Source organism: Rhincodon typus, chromosome 1, assembly GCF_021869965.1.
Source record: "Rhincodon typus isolate 14 chromosome 1, sRhiTyp1.1, whole genome shotgun sequence".
NCBI lineage: Eukaryota > Metazoa > Chordata > Chondrichthyes > Orectolobiformes > Rhincodontidae > Rhincodon > Rhincodon typus.
This window is the reverse complement of record NC_063332.1, coordinates 32,823,254-32,845,142: the sequence shown is the minus strand read 5'-3', so window position 1 is coordinate 32,845,142 and position 21,889 is coordinate 32,823,254. Positions and strand designations below refer to the sequence as shown.

Here is a 21,889-nt window from a genome sequence, read left to right as displayed (position 1 = left end):
GAGTAAAGAGGGTTGGGGGGAGTGAGTAAAGGGGGCTAGAGTGAGTGAGAAAGCACCGGTGGAGAGGAATACTGAAATATTTTACTGTGGGTGTGCAGGCAGTATTCTACAACAGAGGTGGAGAATATTACAACAGGTACAGTGAGGGGAAACATTACTGCAGATACAGTGGATGACTGATATTACTGTGTGTGGCAGTGAGGGAATGTCACTCTGTATAGCGGCTGAGGCATGTTACTGAGGGTACTGTGCTGTGTAGCATTTTGCTGTGAGAGCAGTGGTGTTAATACAGGTTCAGCAGAACGCTGTGTTACTTTAGGTGCTATGCAGCTTATTGCTACAAGTAAGGGGGCTTGAGATTTTGTTGTGGGGCCTATTGTTGGTTCAGGCACTTGAGGTGAGCGTGATTTTATCTCCTCAACAAGTTTAGGGTGTGGAGTAGGCATTAAGACCTTTATACTGAATGAGATTCCTAGTTGTATTGGTAAAGTAGAAGGAAAACAATCAGTGCAGGTACTGGGGAAGGATTACAAAGGTAATTATTGTTTCAGATAACTGAGAGAGAGAGTTTATTTTCAAATATTCCTTGAAACATAGGCATTTTTATTAAGTTCAACATTTATTCACTGAAGGTTGTCCTTGAGAAATGATCATGTGCAGACATGGTCCAAGGTCCTTCACTGTGCAGTTAGGTTTCGGGTTTGAACCTGTGATGATTAGTGAACGGTGGATGATACACATCCACGACAAGGTGACAAAAACAAAGTTTGCTGGAAAGCTCAGCAGGTCTGGCAGCATCTGTGAAGGAGAAAACAGTTAAAGTTTTAGGTCTGGTGACCCTTCCTCAGAACAATTGACAAGGTGACAATAGATTTAAATGAGAACTTAGTGTTGGTGTTTCCAAGTGTTTGCTGCCCTTGCCCATCTAGTAGTAGAGGTCATAGCTTTGAGAAGTGTTGTTGAAAGTATGCGGTGGATCTTGCAGATAATGCATCCTGCAGCTACAGCGTGCTGGCAATGGAGACTGGCTATCAGGAAAGAGGACTGAGAGATAGTGACCATTCTAAGGATTTCACAGTTAGCTGACACTTAATTCAGCGACACCATTTCGATGACTTGCTTGAAGGGAACATGTTGAATTTTCCCCACTGACAGTTAATTGCAAATAGACTTTTCTCATAACTGTTACAGACTGTACAAATCCTTTGACCCCATACTTTACTTTCATTAGATGCAAACATTATTAATATTAAGTTCACCTGCTTTAGGGAATCTTCCTGCACAGACCATAATCACCAGCTCAATGTACCATAGATAAAGTAGCTTGTCAATACCGATAGCAAGATGCACTTTTTGTCGCAAAATCTTGCCAAGGATTACGATGTTGGTTACGCTGCGGATAGTTTTGGGAATAGGTTATCATTGCATAGTTGCATCTAACCCGTAAATAAAAAAGCATGCCAACAGGCATTGGGTGAAGGCCAAGACCTTGCGCTTGATCCCTATTGAAGTCATTTTTTTATTCATTCATAGGATGTGGGTGCACTGGCCAGGCCAGCATTTATTGTCCATCCCTAATTGCTTAGAGGACAGTTAAGTTGACCACGTTGCTGTGGATCTAGAATCACATGTAGGCCAATCTAAGTAGGGATGGCAGATTTCTTTCCCTAAGTAATTAATAGTCTAGGGTTATTTCCATTACACCACTGCCATCCCACTTTATTGGTCATGGGATGGGTTTGGAATGATGTAATAACTAACTGAAACATTCCAGAGTGTAATGTACATTGCTGAGGATCCATTGTCATATAGGTTGAACCAGAAAAGATCGCAGATTTCATTCTCTAAAGGACATAAGTGAAACAAATGATTTCTTGTGACCGTCTGGTAGTTTCAATTTTAAATCTACCTTTTACCTAATTGATTACGTTTAAAATTCTCAGCTAATGTGGTGGGATTTTAAGCCATATCCTTTAAGGAATTATAAACTGGCATTGGAGGCAGTAAAAGAAAGTTCACTAGGCTGATCCCAGGTATACAGACACTGTTGTATGAGGAAAGGTTGATTGGGTTTGGCCTGTATTCATTGGAATGAGAGGCGACCTTATTGGAACATACAAGTTTCTTAGGTGCTTGACGTGGCAGATGTGGGAAGATTGGTCCGAGACCCTCCCACAAGTGGAAACAAAGAAGGTCATTGCAGAATAAATACAGAGATGAGAAAGAATTTCTTCTCTCTGTGAATCTGTGGACCACAGAGGGATGTCAGGGCTGGGGTGTCAAGTATATTCAGGGCTGAGATAGACATTTTTAATTAGCCAGGGAGTTGAAGGTTATAGGGACAAAGCAGGAAAGTGGAGTTAAGGAACGTCAGATCAGCCATTATTTAATTGAGTGGTGGAGAAGACTCAATGGGCTGAATAGCTACCTTCTGCTCCCGAGTATTGGTCATATCTATAGACCATTAGTTCAGGCCTCTCGATTGCTATTCCAGTAACATGACCACAGTGTCACGTATACATTGAAATACCGGAAATGTAATAGCCAATTTGGGTACAGTAGGCTCCTGAAACAGCAGTGTGTGTGTGACCAGATTATCTCTTTTTTTTTTAAATGCAGTTGATAGAAGAATAAATATTAGCCTAATTTTTACTTTGAAATATTTCCACGGGATCTTCTGTGTCCATCTGAGACAGAAGGACTTGGTTCAGTGTTTCATTCAATAAACAGCACCTCCATATCAGTGCAGCATTCCCTCAATGATCTCCTGCACTGTCAGCTAAGGTTGTTGTGCCATCCTATAGTTGGCATTGATTTCAATGCCTTCTCACTTAGAGGCAAAGTACTACCCTATAAGTGATTAAATGAATTAACAAAACAAATACAGGTTAATAGGTATGATGTTAAAGCCATCATGGAGACAAGGTTTCAAGGAGATCAAAGCTAGGAACTAAATATTCAGGAGTTTGTGACTTTTCAAAGGAACAGACGGGAAGGAAAGGGTGGTGGGGTAGCATTAATGGTATGGGATGAAATAAGTACTATCGCAAGAAATTATGTTGAATCGGAAGGCATAGAATCAATAGGCTGGAGTTAAGAAATAAAAAGGGAAGAGGAGACTGATAGGAGTAGTTTTTGGGCCTCCTAACATGTATGATGAGACGTAGAATAAATTAGGAGATAATGAGACTGTGAAAGATCCCTGAGAAAACAGTGACCATAATATGTTAGACTTTAGCATTAACTTTGAGATGATCGAACCTGGCTCGGAAACAATTATGTACTTTGGTGATAGTGACCACAATTCGGTTACATTTACTTCAGCGATGGAAAGGGATAGGTATATACCGCAGTGCAAGAGTTATAGCTGGGGGAAAGGCAATTATGAGGTGATTAGGCAAGATTTAGGATGCATAGGATGGAGAAGGAAACTGCAGGGGCTGGGCACAATTGAAATGTGGAGCTTGTTCAAGGAACAGCTACTGCGTGTCCTTGATAAGTATGTACCTGTAAGGCAGGGAGGAAGTGGTCGAGCGAGGGAACCATGGTTTACTAAAGAAGTTGAATCTCTTGTCAAGAGGAAGAAGGAGGCTTATGTAAAGATGAGGCGTGAAGGCTCAGTTAGGGCGCTTGAGAGTTACAATTTAGCCAGGAAGGACCTAAAGAGAGAGCTAAGAAGAGCCAGGAGGGGACATGAGAAGTCTTTAGCAGGTAGGATCAAGGAAAACCCTAAAGCTTTATATAGGTATGTCAGGAATAAAAGAATGACTAGAGTAAGATTAGGGCCAGTCAAGTTCTGTAGTGGGAATTTGTGCGTGGAGTCCGAAGAGATAGGAGAGGCACTAAATGAATATTTTTTGTCAGTATTCACACAGGAAAAAGACATTGTTGTCGAGGAGAATACTGAGATACAGGTTATTAGACTAGACGGGATTGAGGTTCATAAGGAGGAGGTATTAGCAATGCTGGAAAGTGTGAAAATAGATAAGTCCCCTGGGCCGGATGGGATTATCCTAGGATTCTCTGGGAAGCTAGGGAGGAGATTGCAGAGCCTTTGGCTTTGATCTTTATGTCGTCATTGTCTTCAGGAATAGTGCCAGAAGACTGGAGGATAGCAAATGTTGTCCCCTTGTTCAAGAAGGGGAGTAGAGACAACCCTGGTAATTATAGACCAGTGAGCCTTACTTCGCTTGTGGGTAAAGTGTTGGAAAGGATTATAAGAGATAGGATTTATAATCATCTAGAAAGGAATAATTTGATTAGGGATAGTCAACACGGTTTTGTGAAGGGTAGGTCGTGCCTCACAAACCTTACTGAGTTCTTTGAGAAGGTGACCAAACAGGTGGATGAGGGTAAAGCGATTGATGTGGTGTATATGGATTTCAGTAAAGTGTTTGTTGCAGCATGCTGCTATGCAGAGGGAACTGGGTGTCCTTGTGCATGAATCACAGAAGGTAGGTCTGCAGGTACAACAAGTAATTAGGAAGGCAAATGGAATTTTGTCCTTCATTGCTAAAGGGATTGAGATTAAAAGCAGAGAGGTTATGTTGCAGCTGTACAAGGTGCTGGTGAGGCCACACCTGGAGTACTGTGTGCAGTTTTGGTCTCCTTACTTGAGAAAGGATGTGCTGGCACTGGAGGGGGTGCAAAGGAGGTTCACTAGGTTGATTCCGGAGTTGAGGGGGTTGGCTTATGAGGAGAGACTGAGTAGATTGGGATTATATTAATTGGAATTCAGAAGATTGAGGGGGGATCTTATAGACACATATAAAATTATGAAGGGAATAGATAAGATAGAAGTAGAGAGGATGTTTCCACTGGCAGGTGAAGCTAGGACAAGAGGGCATAGCCTCAAGATTAGAGGGAGCAGATTTAGGACTGAATTGAGAAGGAACTTCTTCACCCAGAGGGTTGTTAATCTATGGAATTCCTTGCCCAGTGAAGTAGTTGACACTACTTCAGTAAACGTTTTTAAAGATAAGGTAGATTTTTTTTGAACAATAAAGGAATTAAGGGATACGGTGAGAACGCGGGTAAGTGGATCTGAGTCCACGAAAAGATCAGCCATGATCTTATTGAATGGCGGAGCAGGCTTGAAGGGTCAGACGGCCTACTCCTGCTCCTAGTTCTTATGTTTGATAAGGTTCCCCACGGTAGGCTATTGCAGAAAATACGGAGGCATGGGATTGAGGGTGATTTAGCGGTTTGGATCAGAAATTGGCTAGCTGTAAGAAGACAGAGGGTGGTGGTTGATGGGAAATGTTCTTCCTGGAGTTGTGTTACTAGTGGTGTACTGCAAGGATCTGTTTTGGGGCCACTGCTGTTTGTCATTTTTATGAATGACCTGGATGAGGGCGTAGAAGGATGGGTTAGTAAATTTGCGGATGACACCAAAGTCGGTGGAGTTGTGGATAGTGCGGAAGGATGTTGCAGGTTACAGAGGAACATAGATAAGCTGCAAAGCTGGGCTGAGAGGTGGCAAATGGAGTTTAATGGGGAAAAGTGTGAGGTGATTCACTTTGAAAGGAGTAACAGGAATACAGAGTACTGGGCTAATGGTAAGATTCTTGGTAGTGTGGATGGAGCAGAGAGATCTCGGTGTCCGTGTGCATAGATCCCTGAAAGTTGCCACCCAGGTTGATAGGGTTGTTAAGAAGGCGTACGGTGTGTTAGGTTTTATTGGTAGAGGGATTGAGTTTCGGAGCTATGAGGTCATGTTGCAGCTGTACAAAACTCTGGTGCGGCCGTACTTGGAGTATTGCGTACAGTTCTGGTCACCGCATTATAGGAAGGATGTGGAAGCATTGGAAAGGGTGCAGAGGAGATTTACCAGGATGTTGCCTGGTATGGAGGGAAGGTCTTATGAGGAAGGGCTGAGGGTCTTGAGGCTGTTTTCTTTAGAGAGAAGAAGGTTAAGAGGTGACTTAATAGAGACATACAAGATGATTAGATAGGGTGGACAGCGAGAGCCTTTTTCCTCGGATGGTGATGGCTAGCATGAGGGGACATAGTTTTAAATTGAGGGGTGATAGATATAGGACAGATGTCAGAGGTAGGTTCTTTACTCAGAGAGTAGTAAGGGCGTGGAATGCCCTGCCTGCAACAGTAGTAGACTCACCAACTTTAAGGGCATTTAAATGGTCTTTGGTTAAACATATGGATGATAATGGAATAGTGTAGGTTAGTTGGGCTTCAGGTTGGTTTCACAGGTCGGTGCAACATCGAGGGCCGAAGGGCCTTTACTGCGCTGTTATGTCTTATGTTCTATGCTAAGCTTAAAAAGCTTAGTTACAGAGGAATGAGGGCAGAGCTGGCTGGGGTGGACTGGGCAAGGAGTGTAGCTGCAAAGATGGCTGAGGAACAATGGCAGACGTTTAAGAAAATAGTTCATAGCTGACAGCAGATATATTCCTTAGGATTTTAAGAAGGGGATAAGTCACCAATCCTTAATCAGAGAAGTTAAGGATAGCAACAAACTCAAATAAAAATCATACAGTGTGGCAAAAAATAATAGCGGACAGAAGATTAAGAATATTTAAAAACCAGCTGAAGATGATCAAAAAAAGAGAGAAAATAAATATCAATTTAAACTTGTAAGTACTATCAAGATGAACAGCAAGAACTTCTTTTAAATATGTAAAGAAGAGAGAAGCCAAAGTGAATGTGGCCTCTTAGAGAATGAGACTGGTGAAGTAAGAACGGGCAACCAGGAAATGGCAGACTATTTGAATCAATACTTTGCATCAACCTTCATAGTAAAAGAAATTGAGAGCATTCCAAAATTATTAAATAATCAAGGGGCAAAAAGAGGGGAGAAAATAAGTACAATGGCTATCACTAGAGGAAAAGTGTTGGGGTAACAAATGGACGAAAGACCAATAAATTGCATGGGCCCGATAGTGTGCATCCCAGGGTATTAAAGGACGTAGCTACAAAGATATTGGATACATTGGTAGTAACATTCTGGGAATCCTTGGAAAAGTTTCAGAGGATTGCTGGTCTTCCAGTGTAACACTTTCATTTTAAAACAAAAGGCAGGCAGACGAAAAAGCAGGTTATTGGGAAAATGTTAGAGCTCTGTAATCAGAGTTTCGTGAAAGGGATATCATACCTGACAAATTAACTAGAATTCTTTGAGGAGGTAACAAGCAGGATAAAGGGGAAGCAGTGGAAGATGTTCGATGAAGTGCCTCATGTTAGGCTACTTAATAGGATAGCCCATGGCGTTGGATGTAGTGGATTGGCTAACTAATAGAAGACAGTTGTGATAAGGATAGCATTTTCAGGATGGCAACCTGTAACTAGTAAAGTGGCCCAGCGATTACTGTTACTTACAACATATATTAATAACATGGATGATGAAAGTGAATGTACTACAGACAAATTTGCAGATGACAGAAAAATATGTGGGAAGGAAAGTAGTGAGATGACACCGAGGCTGTGGAGGGATACAGGCAGACTGTAGGCAAAAACTTGCCAAATAGAATATAATGTGGGAAAATATGAAATTATGCACTTTGACAGGAAGAATAGAAAAGTGAATATTATTTAAATGAAACAATACTGCAGAAAGCTATAGAACAGAGTAATGTAGAAATCCTTGACCATGAATCTCAAAAAGCTGGCATACAAGTTCAGCAGGTAATAGGGAAGGCACAGGGAATGTTGGCCTTTGTTTCAAACAGATTAGAGAATAAAAGTGTGGGAACTTTTGCTAAAACTGTACAAGGCATTTGCCAGACCACAGGTGCAATACTGCGAACAGTTTTGGGCTTTATCTAAAGAAAGACATACTGGCATTCTAGGCAGCCCAAGAGAAGGTTCATGAGTTTGATACCGGGAATGGAGAGATTGTATTATGAGGCAAAGTTGAGTAGGTTGTACTCATTGGAATTTAGAAGAATGAGAAGGCACCATATTGAAACATGCAAGGTTTCTTGGGGGACTTGACAGAGTAGATGTGAAGAGGTTGCTTTCCCTTGTTGGAGAACCTAGGACCAGCGGGCATAATCTCAGAATAAGGGTTCACATATTTAAGAAAGAGATGAGGAGCTATTTTGTCTTTGAGGGTAGTGAATCTGGAATTCTTTACCACAGAGGGCTATTGAGGCTGGGTCATTAAGTATCTTCAAGGCTGAGACAGATAGACTGATCTTTAATTGGTAAGGGAATCAAGGGTCATAGTGAAAAGGCAGAAAAGCAGATTTGATCATTGTCAGATCCGACATGACCTCATTGAATGGCAATGCAGACTCTATGGGTTGAATGGCCTACTTCTGCTCCTACATCTTGTGATCTGCTGGTCTACCCTGGCAGAAATGCTTGACGTAATCGGATTATCTTAAACACCACAACTAGGTCACCTTTTGATCTTCTGTGTTCAAAGGAATAAAAAGTCTTATCTATTCAACCTTCACTTATAACCCTTTTAGCCCAATTCTGATTCTGGAAAGCCTCCATAGCACCCATTCCAAAAGACATACATCCTTCAGGAGGTGCAGTGCTTGGAGCTAAATGTCCTTTTCCAGGCTGGGCTTTATCAGAGGTTTGGGCAACAGTAACTGATCTTCAGTAGGTCTGGCAGCATCTGTTGACAGAGAAACAGTGTTTCAAGTCCAGTATGACTTATTTTCTGTTCTCTTCAGATTCTGAAGAAAAGTCACACTGGACTCAAAATGTTAAAATAAAACAGAGAACTGTGGATGCTAAAGATCTGAAGCAAAAAGAGAAATTTCTGGAGAAACTGCATGTCTGGTAACATCAACTCAGTTCTAAAGAAGGATCTCTGGGCTCAACATGTTAATTCTACTTTCTTTCCACAGATGGTGCTAGACCTGCTGAGTTTCTCAAAACGGTAACTCTATTTGTCTCTCCAGAGATACTTTCAGATCTGTTGAGTTTCTCCAGCATTGTGTTTGTTTCAGATCTCTAGCATCCGCAGTATTTGCTTTTATTAGTAACTGAATGTTGACACTTTTGAATTCTAGCGCTCTCGAGATAATTCAGATCTGCCATTTTTTAAATTAGTTTTTAACGCTTAATTAGTAACAGCAATTACCAGAGTAAGAGAGAAAAAAGATGGGATTGAGGGAAAGAATATCTCCAAAATGACCAAATTACATGTTGTACCTTTTATGTTCATTTTATGAGCTTTCTTAATATTTTCCTCCAGCATGTGGCTTTGAACACTAGTGAAATAAAAAACATATAGGTGTGTTTTAAACATATCTTCCACATGTCACAAAGCAGGACAGTACATATGCAGAATAAAGATTTTTTGAATCAGTTTTGTACTTCTTACTTTTACTGATTTCTGTTCTTGTATCCCTACTCTTTGCTCATTCACATTTCCTAGCCCCTCACTATTTAGAAAGTACTTTGATCTATCTTTCTTGGGTCCAAAGTGGATGAGCACTTACTTTCCTGCATTAAACTGTATCTGCCATATTTCTGTCCATTCATTTAATCCAATATTCTTCCCTTGCAGCTTCCTGTTTCCATCTATACTAATTGAGAGTTACCTTATTAGTGTCTACTGTAAAGTTAGATGCACAGCTTTGTAATCCTACATGCAAGCCATTCACATCTATCATGAACGGCTGCAGCCCTAGTATAGATTCCTACAGGATACCGCTAGTCACATCCTGCCAATTAGTATCTCTTTCATCTCCAAACCAATTTCCTATTTACCCAATAGTTTACCTCCAATTTCGTGTACTCTCATTTTTGTTAGCATTTTCTGAAAACAAGACCTCAGTTTTTCTACGCTTGCATTTGATACCCGTCTTAACCTCTCCACTACCGCATTTGATTCCTTCTCTCAGGTATATTGCATTGTCTTTTGTATCTAGTCGGAGGTGAGCCAGTTTGGCTTTCAGCTCAACAGTGACTGATGCCCAGCTGTTGATGAGCAGATAATCTTACAGCAGAGGCTGGACTGGATCTATCTTGTCCAGTTCTGACAAAAATTGTAATCCCTTCCTAGATGCAGTCTGCAGCTCATGCTGATAGTTTGTAAATGACATAATCTGATGCTAAGCTTAAAATTTAATATCCAGCTCACTTTCACTGGCTCCGAATTTCCCAGTACATTGATTTGCAAATCTTAGCCCTTGGCGTTGAATCGTTCTCTTTCCTTGCCCTCTTTGCATTCTACTGTGGCCCAAATTTCTTGTTACCACCTTTCTTGTTTCTCTACACTTTCCAATCCTTTCTTCACCCTGGATTACAATTGGGAGACAAACTTTTTAGCCTCTTGCTGCTGCATTTTGGATTTCAGTTTTTAAATTTTCTTTCAAAATCTTATAACTTCTTGCACTTTCAGAAGTCTCCTTAAAGCTTAACTCTTCAAACGGTGCTTTTGCCGAACAAACCCCACAGTTCTACTTCTCCTGCTGCTGGGGTCTAATGTTGAAATGTGGTCTTGTCACAAGTTATACCCTTCTGTAACTATGGGGTTAATATCCTGCACCAGCATTTCTATTTCCCTTGAATCCACTTTATTGTCAGACTGCTTCTTTGGCTCAATGTGGCTTTCTCCAACTGTTCAGAAATCCAAAGCCCTTGTTCAATATCCCCAGTGTAAAGTCCAAGCCTTTGTCACTCACTGTCCATGCCTCCCAGATCATATGGTCAAGTTAAGCCGGACTCAGAAACCTTAGTGTTTTATTTGATTCAGAATTGAATTTACACTTTATGCCTATCAATCACTAAGGTCTCTTGCTACTCCAGCAAAGTTGCCCATCTCTGCAAAACCTTATTGGGTGTCAAAACTCTTATTCATCCTTCTTTCACTTCTTAGTGCTGCTCTGGCAAAGATGCAGCTGCCTACAAAAAACTGACTTTTGTAAACACCAGTTTGGCCTCGTCTAGAGTATTGCATATAGTTCTGGACTGTGCATTTTAAGAAAGATGTGAAATTGTTGGAGAGGATGCAGAAAAGATTCTTGAGTGCTTCCAGGGATAAGGAGCTTCAGTTATGTGGAAAGATTGGAGAAGTTGCAACCATTTTCTTGAGAGAATAGAAGATTGATAGGAAATTTGATTGAGGTATTCAAAATAATGAGGGATCTGAACAGAGTAGATCAGAAGAGTGTAGTGGAGACAGATGGCTTTGAAAGTGAATTTGATCATTATCTGAAAAATAAACAAGCAGGGCTATGGAAAAAGCAGGGCAGTGGCAGTGAAGTGTCATTTGACATTTCTTACATTAAATGTGCTAGATAATGCTGCTCCTACAATTGTGCTAGCTGCAAAGTTAAAATGTGCACTAACAAAAAAAAAGTAACAGATTTCAAGGTCATAACTAAATCCAACATGTTGCTGATCTCCTACCAGCTCAACCATCAATCTTGCACTTTGATCTGAGATACCCTGTACTAAATTACTGTTTTGTATCACCTCTAGAAGTCTGTTTTCTTGCATCTTACTTAAATGAACCACCCAGAAATCACATTTGTACAAAGTGAGCCAGCCTTGACAGCCTGATGTACATCATCGTCTGTATTTCAGCACCCTATAATTCTGCACATACTGTGTATGTATTCTTGATAAAAGAGCTGTTGCACACTGTCTAACTGCTGGGTGAATCACTGGTGAGTCATGGTGTCGTAACTCCAGTGATCTCTGGCCACGGTACCATAGCAGCAATTTGCCATACGTCAGGGTGAGGTGTGGTACATGATGAGGGAATTCTGTGGAACTCTGAGTCACAAATATTTAATGGACTGTTCCCTATCCCAGAACGCTAGGATTACATGCCCTGTGCTCTAAGCAATCTCTTTGGAGCATGTACAGTACCAATTACCGTACTTTTTCAGCATTGTGGTTATCAAGTTTCTGAAATGCTTGACTATGACTTCCTGCCATTCTAACTGCGTGGTATTATTCCCCCGATTGTGAAATGCTGCTTAATGCTTCTCCCCATCTAGAAGTGTTCCTTCTCACTAAGGCAATGTCTGGCTGTACTGCCACTGTTCCATTGTTTTTCACTCTACAACTTAACACTTGGGGCAAATGGAATTCAGATCTTTTATAAAAGAAGCAAGTCTTTCCTTTTTTTTGAAGTCCCTGAGCTTCATGTAGGAAAAAATGTACGAGTTGGGTAATGACCTGTCATGACCCTCGTAAATAGGAAAACTGGACTTAGTTCTCCAGGGAGCTTTCATTATTTCCAATATTTCTTTTGAATGTATCCCATACTGCAATGTCAACTGCTGACCTTTACGTTCCAGAGTGACTCATCTGTTTGATTGGTACTGTGTGCTGTTTGTAGTTTTGGTCTTGTCATGATAATTTCTAAAAAAAGTAGAAAATCTCAGTACTCTGCAAAGCAGTCACTGGCCTGTCATTAGCTTGCTGTAATGTTGCAGGGTGTACCTTTACCAAGAAATTGGGCTATGAATATGCTTGCTAGTAATTTCATATCTTCAATCCAGCATGCATCACAGGACTAGTTCCCTCTTATCTTATCCACATCCTGTTTTTTCTTTGAAAACAAACCAATTGATTTCCTTTTTTTTCCCCATTTTTGATTCCCTCCTCGTACTGTCCCCAATATTTTCTTATTGATGATCTCGTCCTCAATCAAATTCATTCATTCTTCTGCTTTTTTTTCTGTCTGTCTTTTCTTTATTTCCTTCCTTCCCGCTCTTCCGTCCATCTGTCCTTCGTTCCCCAGCACCCCCTTTGCAGTGATGGTAGCCTTTGTGCTTTGGTTTGCCAGTCTCACCTCTTCCTCCCTTACACTTGGCCTAGTTACTTCATATTTACCATATAATCTGATATGACCTTTGATGCAGACAAGATTCACCAGGGTGGGTCCATGAATGAAAAACTAATTACTAAGAAAAATTAGAGAAATTCCTTGCAGAAGGGGAGGTTTAGAGGAGATTTGATAAAGCTATTTGCTATCATGAGGAATCTGGATGGAGTAGATGAGGAGAAATGTCCCATTGATAGAAGAATAGAGAAGTAGAAGGCACAGACTGAAGGTAGTTGAGAAACTCGAAATTTTCATGCAGCAACTGGTTGGGATCCGAAAGCTATGGTGGAAGGATGTTCAACTGAGGCTTTCCTAAGAAGATGAGATCATTCTCTGAAAAGCCACACAAACGCAGGGCTAAAAGGCAAGGCAATGGAGTGATACTAGATGAATTACTCCTTAGATGGTGGAATGACTATAACCACTTTCAGATTCTAACTGGGTCAAGATGGTTTGGGTCTGTACTCCAGAGAATGGAGCGGGGCGTGAAGAATAGGTAATAATACTGTTTCAGTGGTGGGGACAGCTGGAATGTGTGTTTTGTTAAGGTTATGGAGCAATTCATAAATCATATCCTGCTTTTTTAAGTCAGTTCATCGACAAATAAGCTGGGGGTCAATGATAAAAGTGAAAGAAATTTTGGATGCAGAGTTCTATAGTTTGTGTAGGATAGAGTCTAGCAAGAAGAACGTCCATTTCAACGTAGACAGTGTTTTGGTTGGAGTGAGGTTAGGATGGAAGTACGACTGTACACCTGGATCCTGGGTTTGAGGTCAGCTCGTGCAGCTGTTTTGTGAAAATTACACAAGAATGGAAGTGGGGTGGAATTGAGAGGACAGTGTAGTCTCTGAACCACTAAACAGGACAGCTTGAGTGTGCCCATGCTGTTGGAAAGTATGATTCAATATGCACTAGTGATTCAGTAGCACAGTGTTATGAGATCCTGGGTGAGGTTGCTTGATAGGGTAAGTTAATTGATGTTATGTGTGTGGTATCTTGCAAATCCAGGTGTAGGAAATATTGCATGTGAATAATTCTAATTAATTCTAAAGAATTCTAACTACATTTGGATCTGATGTTATCTTTAATTTATAAGATTTTCAACAGTATTTCAAGAATATTAACTTTTTTTGCGTAATGTATATTTGAGAACTATTTGAAACTAGTAAAACAGTTTCTAAATCAGGAAATTGCTGTCTGTGTTATCCTGGTCCTTTACAAACTGGCAGGCATGGTATAAAGCAATAGACTCAACATTGAAATCCATGTAAGGGCAAGTTGTTACCAAGTAAACATGCCAGAAAATGTTAAATCTGGTGCATTCAGGTGTAAATGAATTTTTGATGATGTGCCAGATCATAATTATAGCCCGATAACTTTCGTCTAGCACTGAGAATTTACTTGTACTCATTCGTTCAATGCAATTTGTATTAGGGAATTTGAACAAAAAGTTACATTTTATTTTATGTAAGCACCTAAGAAATAGGAGCAGGGGTGGACCATACTGCCTCTTGAAGTCCGCTGTATGTGAACACGCCACATAAACACATTGGCTACAAGAGCAGGTCAGAAGCTAGGAATACTGTGGTGAGTAACTCACCTGTTGACTCCCCAAAGCCTGTCTACCATCTACAAGGCACAAATCAGGAGTGTGATGGAATACGCCCCTCTTGCCTGGATGGGTGCAGCTCCAAAAACACTCAAGAAGCGTGACACCTTACAGGACAAAGCAGCCCGCTTGATTGGCACTACATCCACAAGCATCCACTCCCCCCATCACCTACACTCAGTAGCAGCACTGTGTACTAACTATAGGATGAAATTGAGAATGGGGAATTGAAAATACAATGGGAAAATGTTCTTCTCTGAACTAGATTGGGATCTATGTATTAGTGCTTGTTCACTGTACTGTGATGTATGCTTTCATTAGCTTTACTGGCGTTCTTACTGATGCGATTGATGCTGATTCTACCAATTGCAAAGCTGTTGCTGGCTGTCACAAACTCCTTTCTCTAAACAATCATTTTATCACACTCTTGGAAACAAACATTGGAGGCCCAACCATGCCAAGTATCTGTGATAATGGCATTTATGTATTAATTTTTAGCTGTAACTCCATTGCTCAAAGAAAAAGCTTTCATCTTGGATTTCCTGGAGTGAAAAATTGATGCTGACCTAATCATTGTATGGAACAAAAACACATTCTATCCCACAGACCCTTTGGTCCAACTCATCTGTGCCACTAGACATCCTAATCTGACTTAGTCCCATTGGCCAGCATTTGACCCATGTCACTCTAAACACTTCCTGTTCATAAACCCATTCGGATGCCTTTTAAATTATGTTATTGTACCAGCCTCCTGCAGTTCCTCTGGTAGCTTATTCCATGTGCGCACCACCCTCTGTATGAAAAAGTTACGCCTCAGAGTCTTTTTAAATCTTTCCCCTCTCACCTTAGACCTATGTCCTCTAGTTTGGACTCCCCTACCTGGGAAAAGACCGTGACAGTTCACTGTATCCATGCCCCTTATGATTTTATAAACCTCTATAAAGCCACACCTTAGCTGCCAATGCTCCAGGGGCAAAAGCCCCAACCTATACACCTCTCCCTATAACTTAAACCAACTGGGCAACCACCTTGTAAATCTTTTCTGCACCCTCTCAAATTTAGCAACATCTTCCTATAGAAGTACGACCAGAATCGTACGCAGTATTCTAAAAGTGGCCTCACCAATGTCCTGTGCAGCCGCAACATGACATCCCAACTTCTAAACGCAATATTCTGACCAATGAAGGCAAGTGTGCCAAACGCTGCCTTCACCACCCACCTGTGACTCTACTTTCAAGGAACTATGCACCTGCACTCCTACGTCTTTGTTTGGCCACACTCCCTGGGGCCCTACCATTAAGTATATAAGTCCTGCCCTGATTTGCCTTACCAAAGTGCAACACTTCACGTTGATCTAAATTAAACTCCATCTGCCACTCTTCGGCCCATTGGCCCATCTGATCAAGGTCCTGTTGTATTCTGAGCTAACCTTCTTCACTGTCTACTACATCACCTATTTTGGTGTTATCTGCAAACTTGCTAACCGTACCTCCCATGTTCACATTCAAATCATTTATTCAAATGATGAAAAGCAGAGGACCCAGCCCCGATCCTTGGAGCACACAGCTGATCACAGGCCTGCAGTCTGAAAAGCAGCCCTTTTTTTTTTGTCTCATCAACCTGTTGAGACATTTTGTTACAACCTCTGGAGTAGGTGAGACTTGAACCCGGGCCTGTTAGTCCTGGGGTAGGGACTTTACCTCTGCACAATAAGAGCCCTCTTAAAAGCAATCCTCTACCACCACCCTCTGTTCAAGCCAATTTTGCATTCATTTGGCTAGCTCCCCTGGATCCCAAGTGATATATATGTGAAATATATGTTGTATACATATATTCTATCTCGTACACTTTGTCTTGATTTAAGTCCTAGTGTGTATTGTTGGGCCACAATAATGGCATGTATTATCAACTGGTACTAGACCAGCTTTTCTTTTTTTACATTTTCTTCCACCTTTCAGCCCAAGTGGTAAGAAGTTCAGGAGTAAGCCTCAGCTGGCTCGCTATCTCGGAAACAGTATCGATCTCAATAGCTTTGACTTTCGAACCGGGACGATGATGCCTAACAAATTACAGAGGAATAAACAGCGTCTTCGGAACGAAGCCATAAATCAAGCAAAGGTATTGCATCCTTTCAGAATTCTGTTCAGGGTGTGTTTCAGATATGATGTTTTAATAGCGCTACATATTTTTATGAATGTTATCTTTTGGGCACCCATTGCATCTTGTACCGTGGAGTGGTGACTGCAGATTAGAGTCTTCCATTTCCTTTCAAGGTAAGTACTTATTGTTTACCAAATCAAAAGTGAAGGTGATGTGCAGAGACCAAATATTTTTCCATAAGGGGGATTTTAAAATTAAAGTTCAACTTGAACGTTTTTTAAGTCTCCTCCCAGTATCCAATTAAGCAGAAGTCTCCATATATTTTGCTTATTAATGGTTTCAACTCGGAAATGAGTGCAATGTCTGAGATTTTTTTCAAATGGATTCGTGGAATGTGGGCATTGCTGGTTAAACCAGCGTCAATTGCCTATCCCTAATTGCTCCAGAAATCTTGTGCCAAAAATTGAGGGAAGGAGAGGAGGGAATGCAGACTAGGTAACTTAGCTTTTGCATTGCTTAAAAAAAAGTTGGCAAATTTTGAAGGGAGCACCAATTTATACTGCATGACAAAGGGGTGCTGATTGATTGGGAAGTTAACTCTGGTTGAGGCTTTATTGTGGAGAATGCACCAGGAAATTATTTTTTTGCCTCTGCAGGGACGCAGAATCTGTGCAGTAATTGCACTTTTTATAGAAATTAATTTAAAGCATGAGGAACAATACAGAGACAATATTGACATTATTGTGTCAAAATTTAAATCCAATTTCAGTTTAAGTATATTAAGTTTTGTCAATTATGGTTTTTAATAGTGTTTTCACTAATTTGTGCCATTGTCTTTTACTTTGAAAATGTAATTTCTGTTTCCCAAGCGTGACAGTTGTATCTAGCCCTTTTGTGTTTTCTTTTAATTATAGTTGGGTTTTTGAATTGAAAATTTTGATTTTTATTTTCCCATTGGTTGGAAAACAGCAATTGGATGTAAGCTTGAAACTTGTCCTGTCTCCTGATGGCATGATCTCTGGTTTATTGTTTACAATTTTTAGAATACATGTCTACGTTAGCAATTAGAACCTGTTTAGATAGGATCCACTGGGACAGGTCCTGTCCAGAACTCCTCCTCCTCTCTTGTTTCACAACTGCCTGTGATGATATTTTCCCTGATTTTTGGTTAGCCTCGTGTGTTAAAGAAATCCATCAGTGTGATATTTTGTAAACAAGCAGCAGAGAAATTCCCACAAGCAGAATTTATGATGTGGATAGCTCATTTACCGGTGTAGTGTGCCTTCAGACCAATTCTCTAGTGGCTTCTGAGGCTTTGGTTAGAAAGTAGCATGTAGCTTGTCAGTGCCCTGCTTTGCAGATATGCAGAATTGCAGAAATAGTATTTGCACCTTTGGTGTTGACATGTGCCCGATGCTATTTTAGACCTTATTTTTGAGGGATTTGCATGCAATGCTGTCTGCAACTGAGCAGGAAGAATCTCAACTCTGTTAAAGACTTTGGCCGTAATTTTCACCATGGCAGAGGGGTGTCTCCAGCTTAACCAAAACAATGTTGAAGGCCAGAAAACGGATGTCCCTGATTCCAGCACTTAGAGTTCATAGAGATGTACAGCACAGCCACAGACCCTTTATTTCAATTTGTCCATGCTGACCAGATATCCTAAATTAATTTAGTCTTGTTTACCAGCATTTGGCCCATATCTCTCCAGAACCTTCCTGTTCATATACACATTCAGATGCTTTTTAAATGCTGTAATTGTACCAGTCTCTACCACCACCTCTGGCCGTTCATTCTATACACGCACCAGCCTCTGCCTGGAAAAAGTTGCCCCTTGGGTCCCTTTTAAATCTTTCCCCTGTCACCTGAAACCTATAACCTCTAGTTTTGGACTCCCTTACCCTGGGGAAAAAGACCTTGACTATTCATCCAGTCCATGCCCCTCATGATTTTATAAACTTCTGTAAGGTCACCCCTCAGCCTCTGATGCTGCAGGGAAAATAGCCCCAATCAATTCAGCCTCTCACTATAGCTCAAACCCTCTAACACAGGCAAGATCCTTGTAAATCTTTTCAGAACCCTTTCAAGTTTCACAATATCTTTCCTGTTGCAGGGAGACCAGGATTGAATGCAGTATTCCAAAAATGTCCTAACCAATGTCCTGTAGAGCCGCAACATGACCTCCCAACTCCTATACTCCAATGCACTGACCAGTAAATGCAAGCATACGAGCACCTTCTTCACCACCCTGTCTACCTGCGACTCTATTTTCAAGGAACTATGAACCTGCAGTCCAAGGTCTTTGTTCAGCATCACTCCCCAAGACCTTACCATTAAGTGTATAAGTACTTGAGCGATTTGCTGCGGAGCTGGGGTGTTGGATAGGGTAAAGAGCGGGGGATGGGTTGCAATTTGCACATCCGTGGACTACTGAAGAAGCTGCACATGTTAAAAAGTAACTGCCTTCAGTCAGGTCCATTTTTCGGTCACGGGATGACCAAAACGTGACTTGTACACTAGATCAATCAAGACGTTTATGGAGAGGTAGGGTATGCTTTTGGATAGATCAAGAGACACCGCTAGGTGATGAAAATTGACTTTTTTGGAGAGACCATGTTCTGTTTGGGATTGTTAATAAGAAACAACATATGTATAAATGTGCATGAACCCAGTCTCTTTAGCTGCTTTTGCACACTTTCTGGTAGTGGTGTGTTAGACTCCCATGCGTACTTGTCCCAATTTGAAAATCTGGCTATCTGGGGCTTTTGGTCTTGAGTAAGGTTTGTGGAGTTGGGAATTGCCCCACCTCTGCGCTCTTAACCCAGGAGCGATAATTCAGCCCTTTGTTACTGAGCCCCATTAATGATCAAAAAAACTGGTTAATCATTAACAGTTCCTTAAAGTACTTGAGCACAAACTTGGTTCAGGTATTAGATTGCAAGGCAGGTGAATTTGTTATAGTCTGTCATTGCCTGACAGGTTTTTTGGAGGGGTCTGCACCTTCAAGAAGACCCAACATTTTCGTGTGTTTTTATTCTTTTCTAAAAGTCCGAAGTTTGTCAATGCCAAAGGTAGCACTTAATCCTCCTCTAGAAGTCAGCTGACGCCAGGAGTGCCTCAGGATCTGTGCAGGCACCATCTGTGATTTGGAAAATCATTCTGGAAGAAGCGTTATACCAGATTCAACATTAACTGTTTTCTCCCCACAGATGCTGCCAGGCCTGCTGAGTTTCTCCAGCATTCTCTGAGTTTGTTAGTTTTCCACGATCCACAGTATTTGACGTTATATGATTCAGCAGAATAAAGAATGAGTGCATTGTTGCCTTGTGCTGTGTTCCAGATGTGATTCAGTTGGTTCACCACTAGACTTTAACCAAAACACACTCTATTCTTACAACACAGTTAAAACACAATAAACTAGAACTGGCATAACTTTATTCTATTGAAATACCCAAGAAGATATTATTTAATATTATTTAACCACTAATCATCAACTCTTCCGATATAGGCAGCAATCCGTAAAAACACAGTTTGGCAAAATGCAATTCAGCAAAATGGTTATGCCGCCTGTCTTCAGTCCAGAAGAAAGAAACAATCTGCCCCTTTTTATTTTTAAGAAGCCTTGCTGTCTAAGACATTTGAAGCAGAGAATTTGAGCTTTTAGCTTTCAGCAACCAGCAGAAAAAAAACTTCCACTAACTGAAAGTAAAACTAAAAGCCTTCCTGGGCCTGAGAGCCCTGACCCTGCCCACTCATAGAAACCTAAAACATAGAAGATAGCAGCAGGAGGAGTCCGTTCGGCCCTTTGAGCCTGCTCCACCATTCTTCGCAATCATGGCTGATCGTCCAACTCAGTAGCCTAATCCTGCTTTCTCCCCGTAACCTTTTTTTTCTTTATTCATTCACAGGATGAGGGCATCACTGACCAGGTAGCATTTATTGCCCATCCCTAATTGCCCATAGAGCAGTCTTCAGAGTCAAGCACATTGCTGTGGGTCTGGAGTCACAAGTAGGCCAGACCAGGTAAGGATGTCCCTAAAGGAACCAGATGGGTTTTTGCAACAATCAGCAGTGGGTTCATGGTCATTATTAGATTATTAATTCCAGATTTTTTTTTTGAATTCAGATTCAACCGTCTGCCATGGCGGGATTCGAACCTGGGTCCCCAGAAGTTTATCTGAGTCTGTGGATTAACAGTCCAGCAATAAATACCACTAGACTATTGCCTCCCCCTGAACCTTTGATCCCCTCCACCTTTGATCGCATTTGCCCCAAGTGCTATATCTAGTCACTTGTTGAATACATTCAATGTTTTGGCATCAACTACTTCCTGTGGTAATTAATTCCACAGGCTCACCACTCTTTGGGTGAAGAAATGTTTCCTCATCTCCATCTTAAATCGTCTATCCCGAATCCTCCTACCGTGACCCTTGGTTGTGGACACACCCACCATTGGGAATATCCTCCTTGCACCTACCCTGTCCAGTCCTGTTAGAATTTCATGATTCCTTTGTCTCGTTTTTTTTTTTTAAAAAAGAAAACGCCCAGGGAGAACTCAAAAGCTGTTTACCAACTGCCTGTCTGAGGGGGATATTGTGACACTAAGAGAAACAGGACAGAACGCATCACTGTTAAAGGCACAGTACTGTCACACCACCTACCTGATGTGGTTGTGAAGTGGCATCTGGTCCAGCATCTGGCCTGTGAGCTATTTTGATCCAATTTCTGTAGGTTCCTTTCTATGTAGTGTTTATATAAAGAACCAACTTCAGCTCCACAAAGCTCCTGAATCAGGGTACTCCCTGATAGAAAAGTGCTTCTCAATTGACTTGTAGACTAATTTCTCAAAATTCAGCAAATTTAGGGGTCTGGAGCTTCACCATTTTCTGGCCTGTTTCAAGTTTGCAATGAATGGTCTGAATCTATGACCTCATTCAAGTGGGAAAGAAACCTGTTATTGGTAATGGTAAACACAGAAGTATCAGACTGTCATTAAAAATAATTCTGCCTCACTAATGTCATTTAGGAAAGGAAATCTGTCATTATCCAGTGTGACCTAGTGGGACTCTAGAACCCAAGCAATGTATCTGACTCTTAAATTGCATCAGAAATGGCTTAACCAGCCATTCAGTTGTATACAAGGACAATTGGGAAAGGTGATAAATGCTAAGCTTCCCAGTAACATCCAAATTCCATGAATGAATTTTAAAAAATAACAATTCATTGCAATGATTCATCAAAGACTCCAAAAGCACTGTGGCTTCCAGGATGCAAGAAGATGAAGGACCTTGGTCAGTTTTGCATAAGTACATTGTTGTCTTGTCCTGCAATGTGGAACACTGGTTCCTTGATTGGAAGTCCAAAGAAAACCTTAGAAGCTGCAGAGATAACACAGTGTGGAACTGGAGGAGCACAGC

The 21,889-nt window shown here is 41.1% G+C and overlaps 1 protein-coding gene across 1 annotated transcript in view; it reads left to right on the top strand.

Annotated features, from left to right (window-relative positions):
* LOC109911673 (methyl-CpG-binding domain protein 2-like) overlaps window positions 1-21,889 on the top strand; it is a 59,183-nt gene that overhangs the window by 5,253 nt on the left and 32,041 nt on the right. The window contains exon 2 of the mRNA XM_048603995.1: window positions 16,331-16,490. Within this exon, the coding sequence (XP_048459952.1) occupies window positions 16,331-16,490 (160 nt within the window). The remainder of the gene's footprint in view (window positions 1-16,330; window positions 16,491-21,889) is intronic.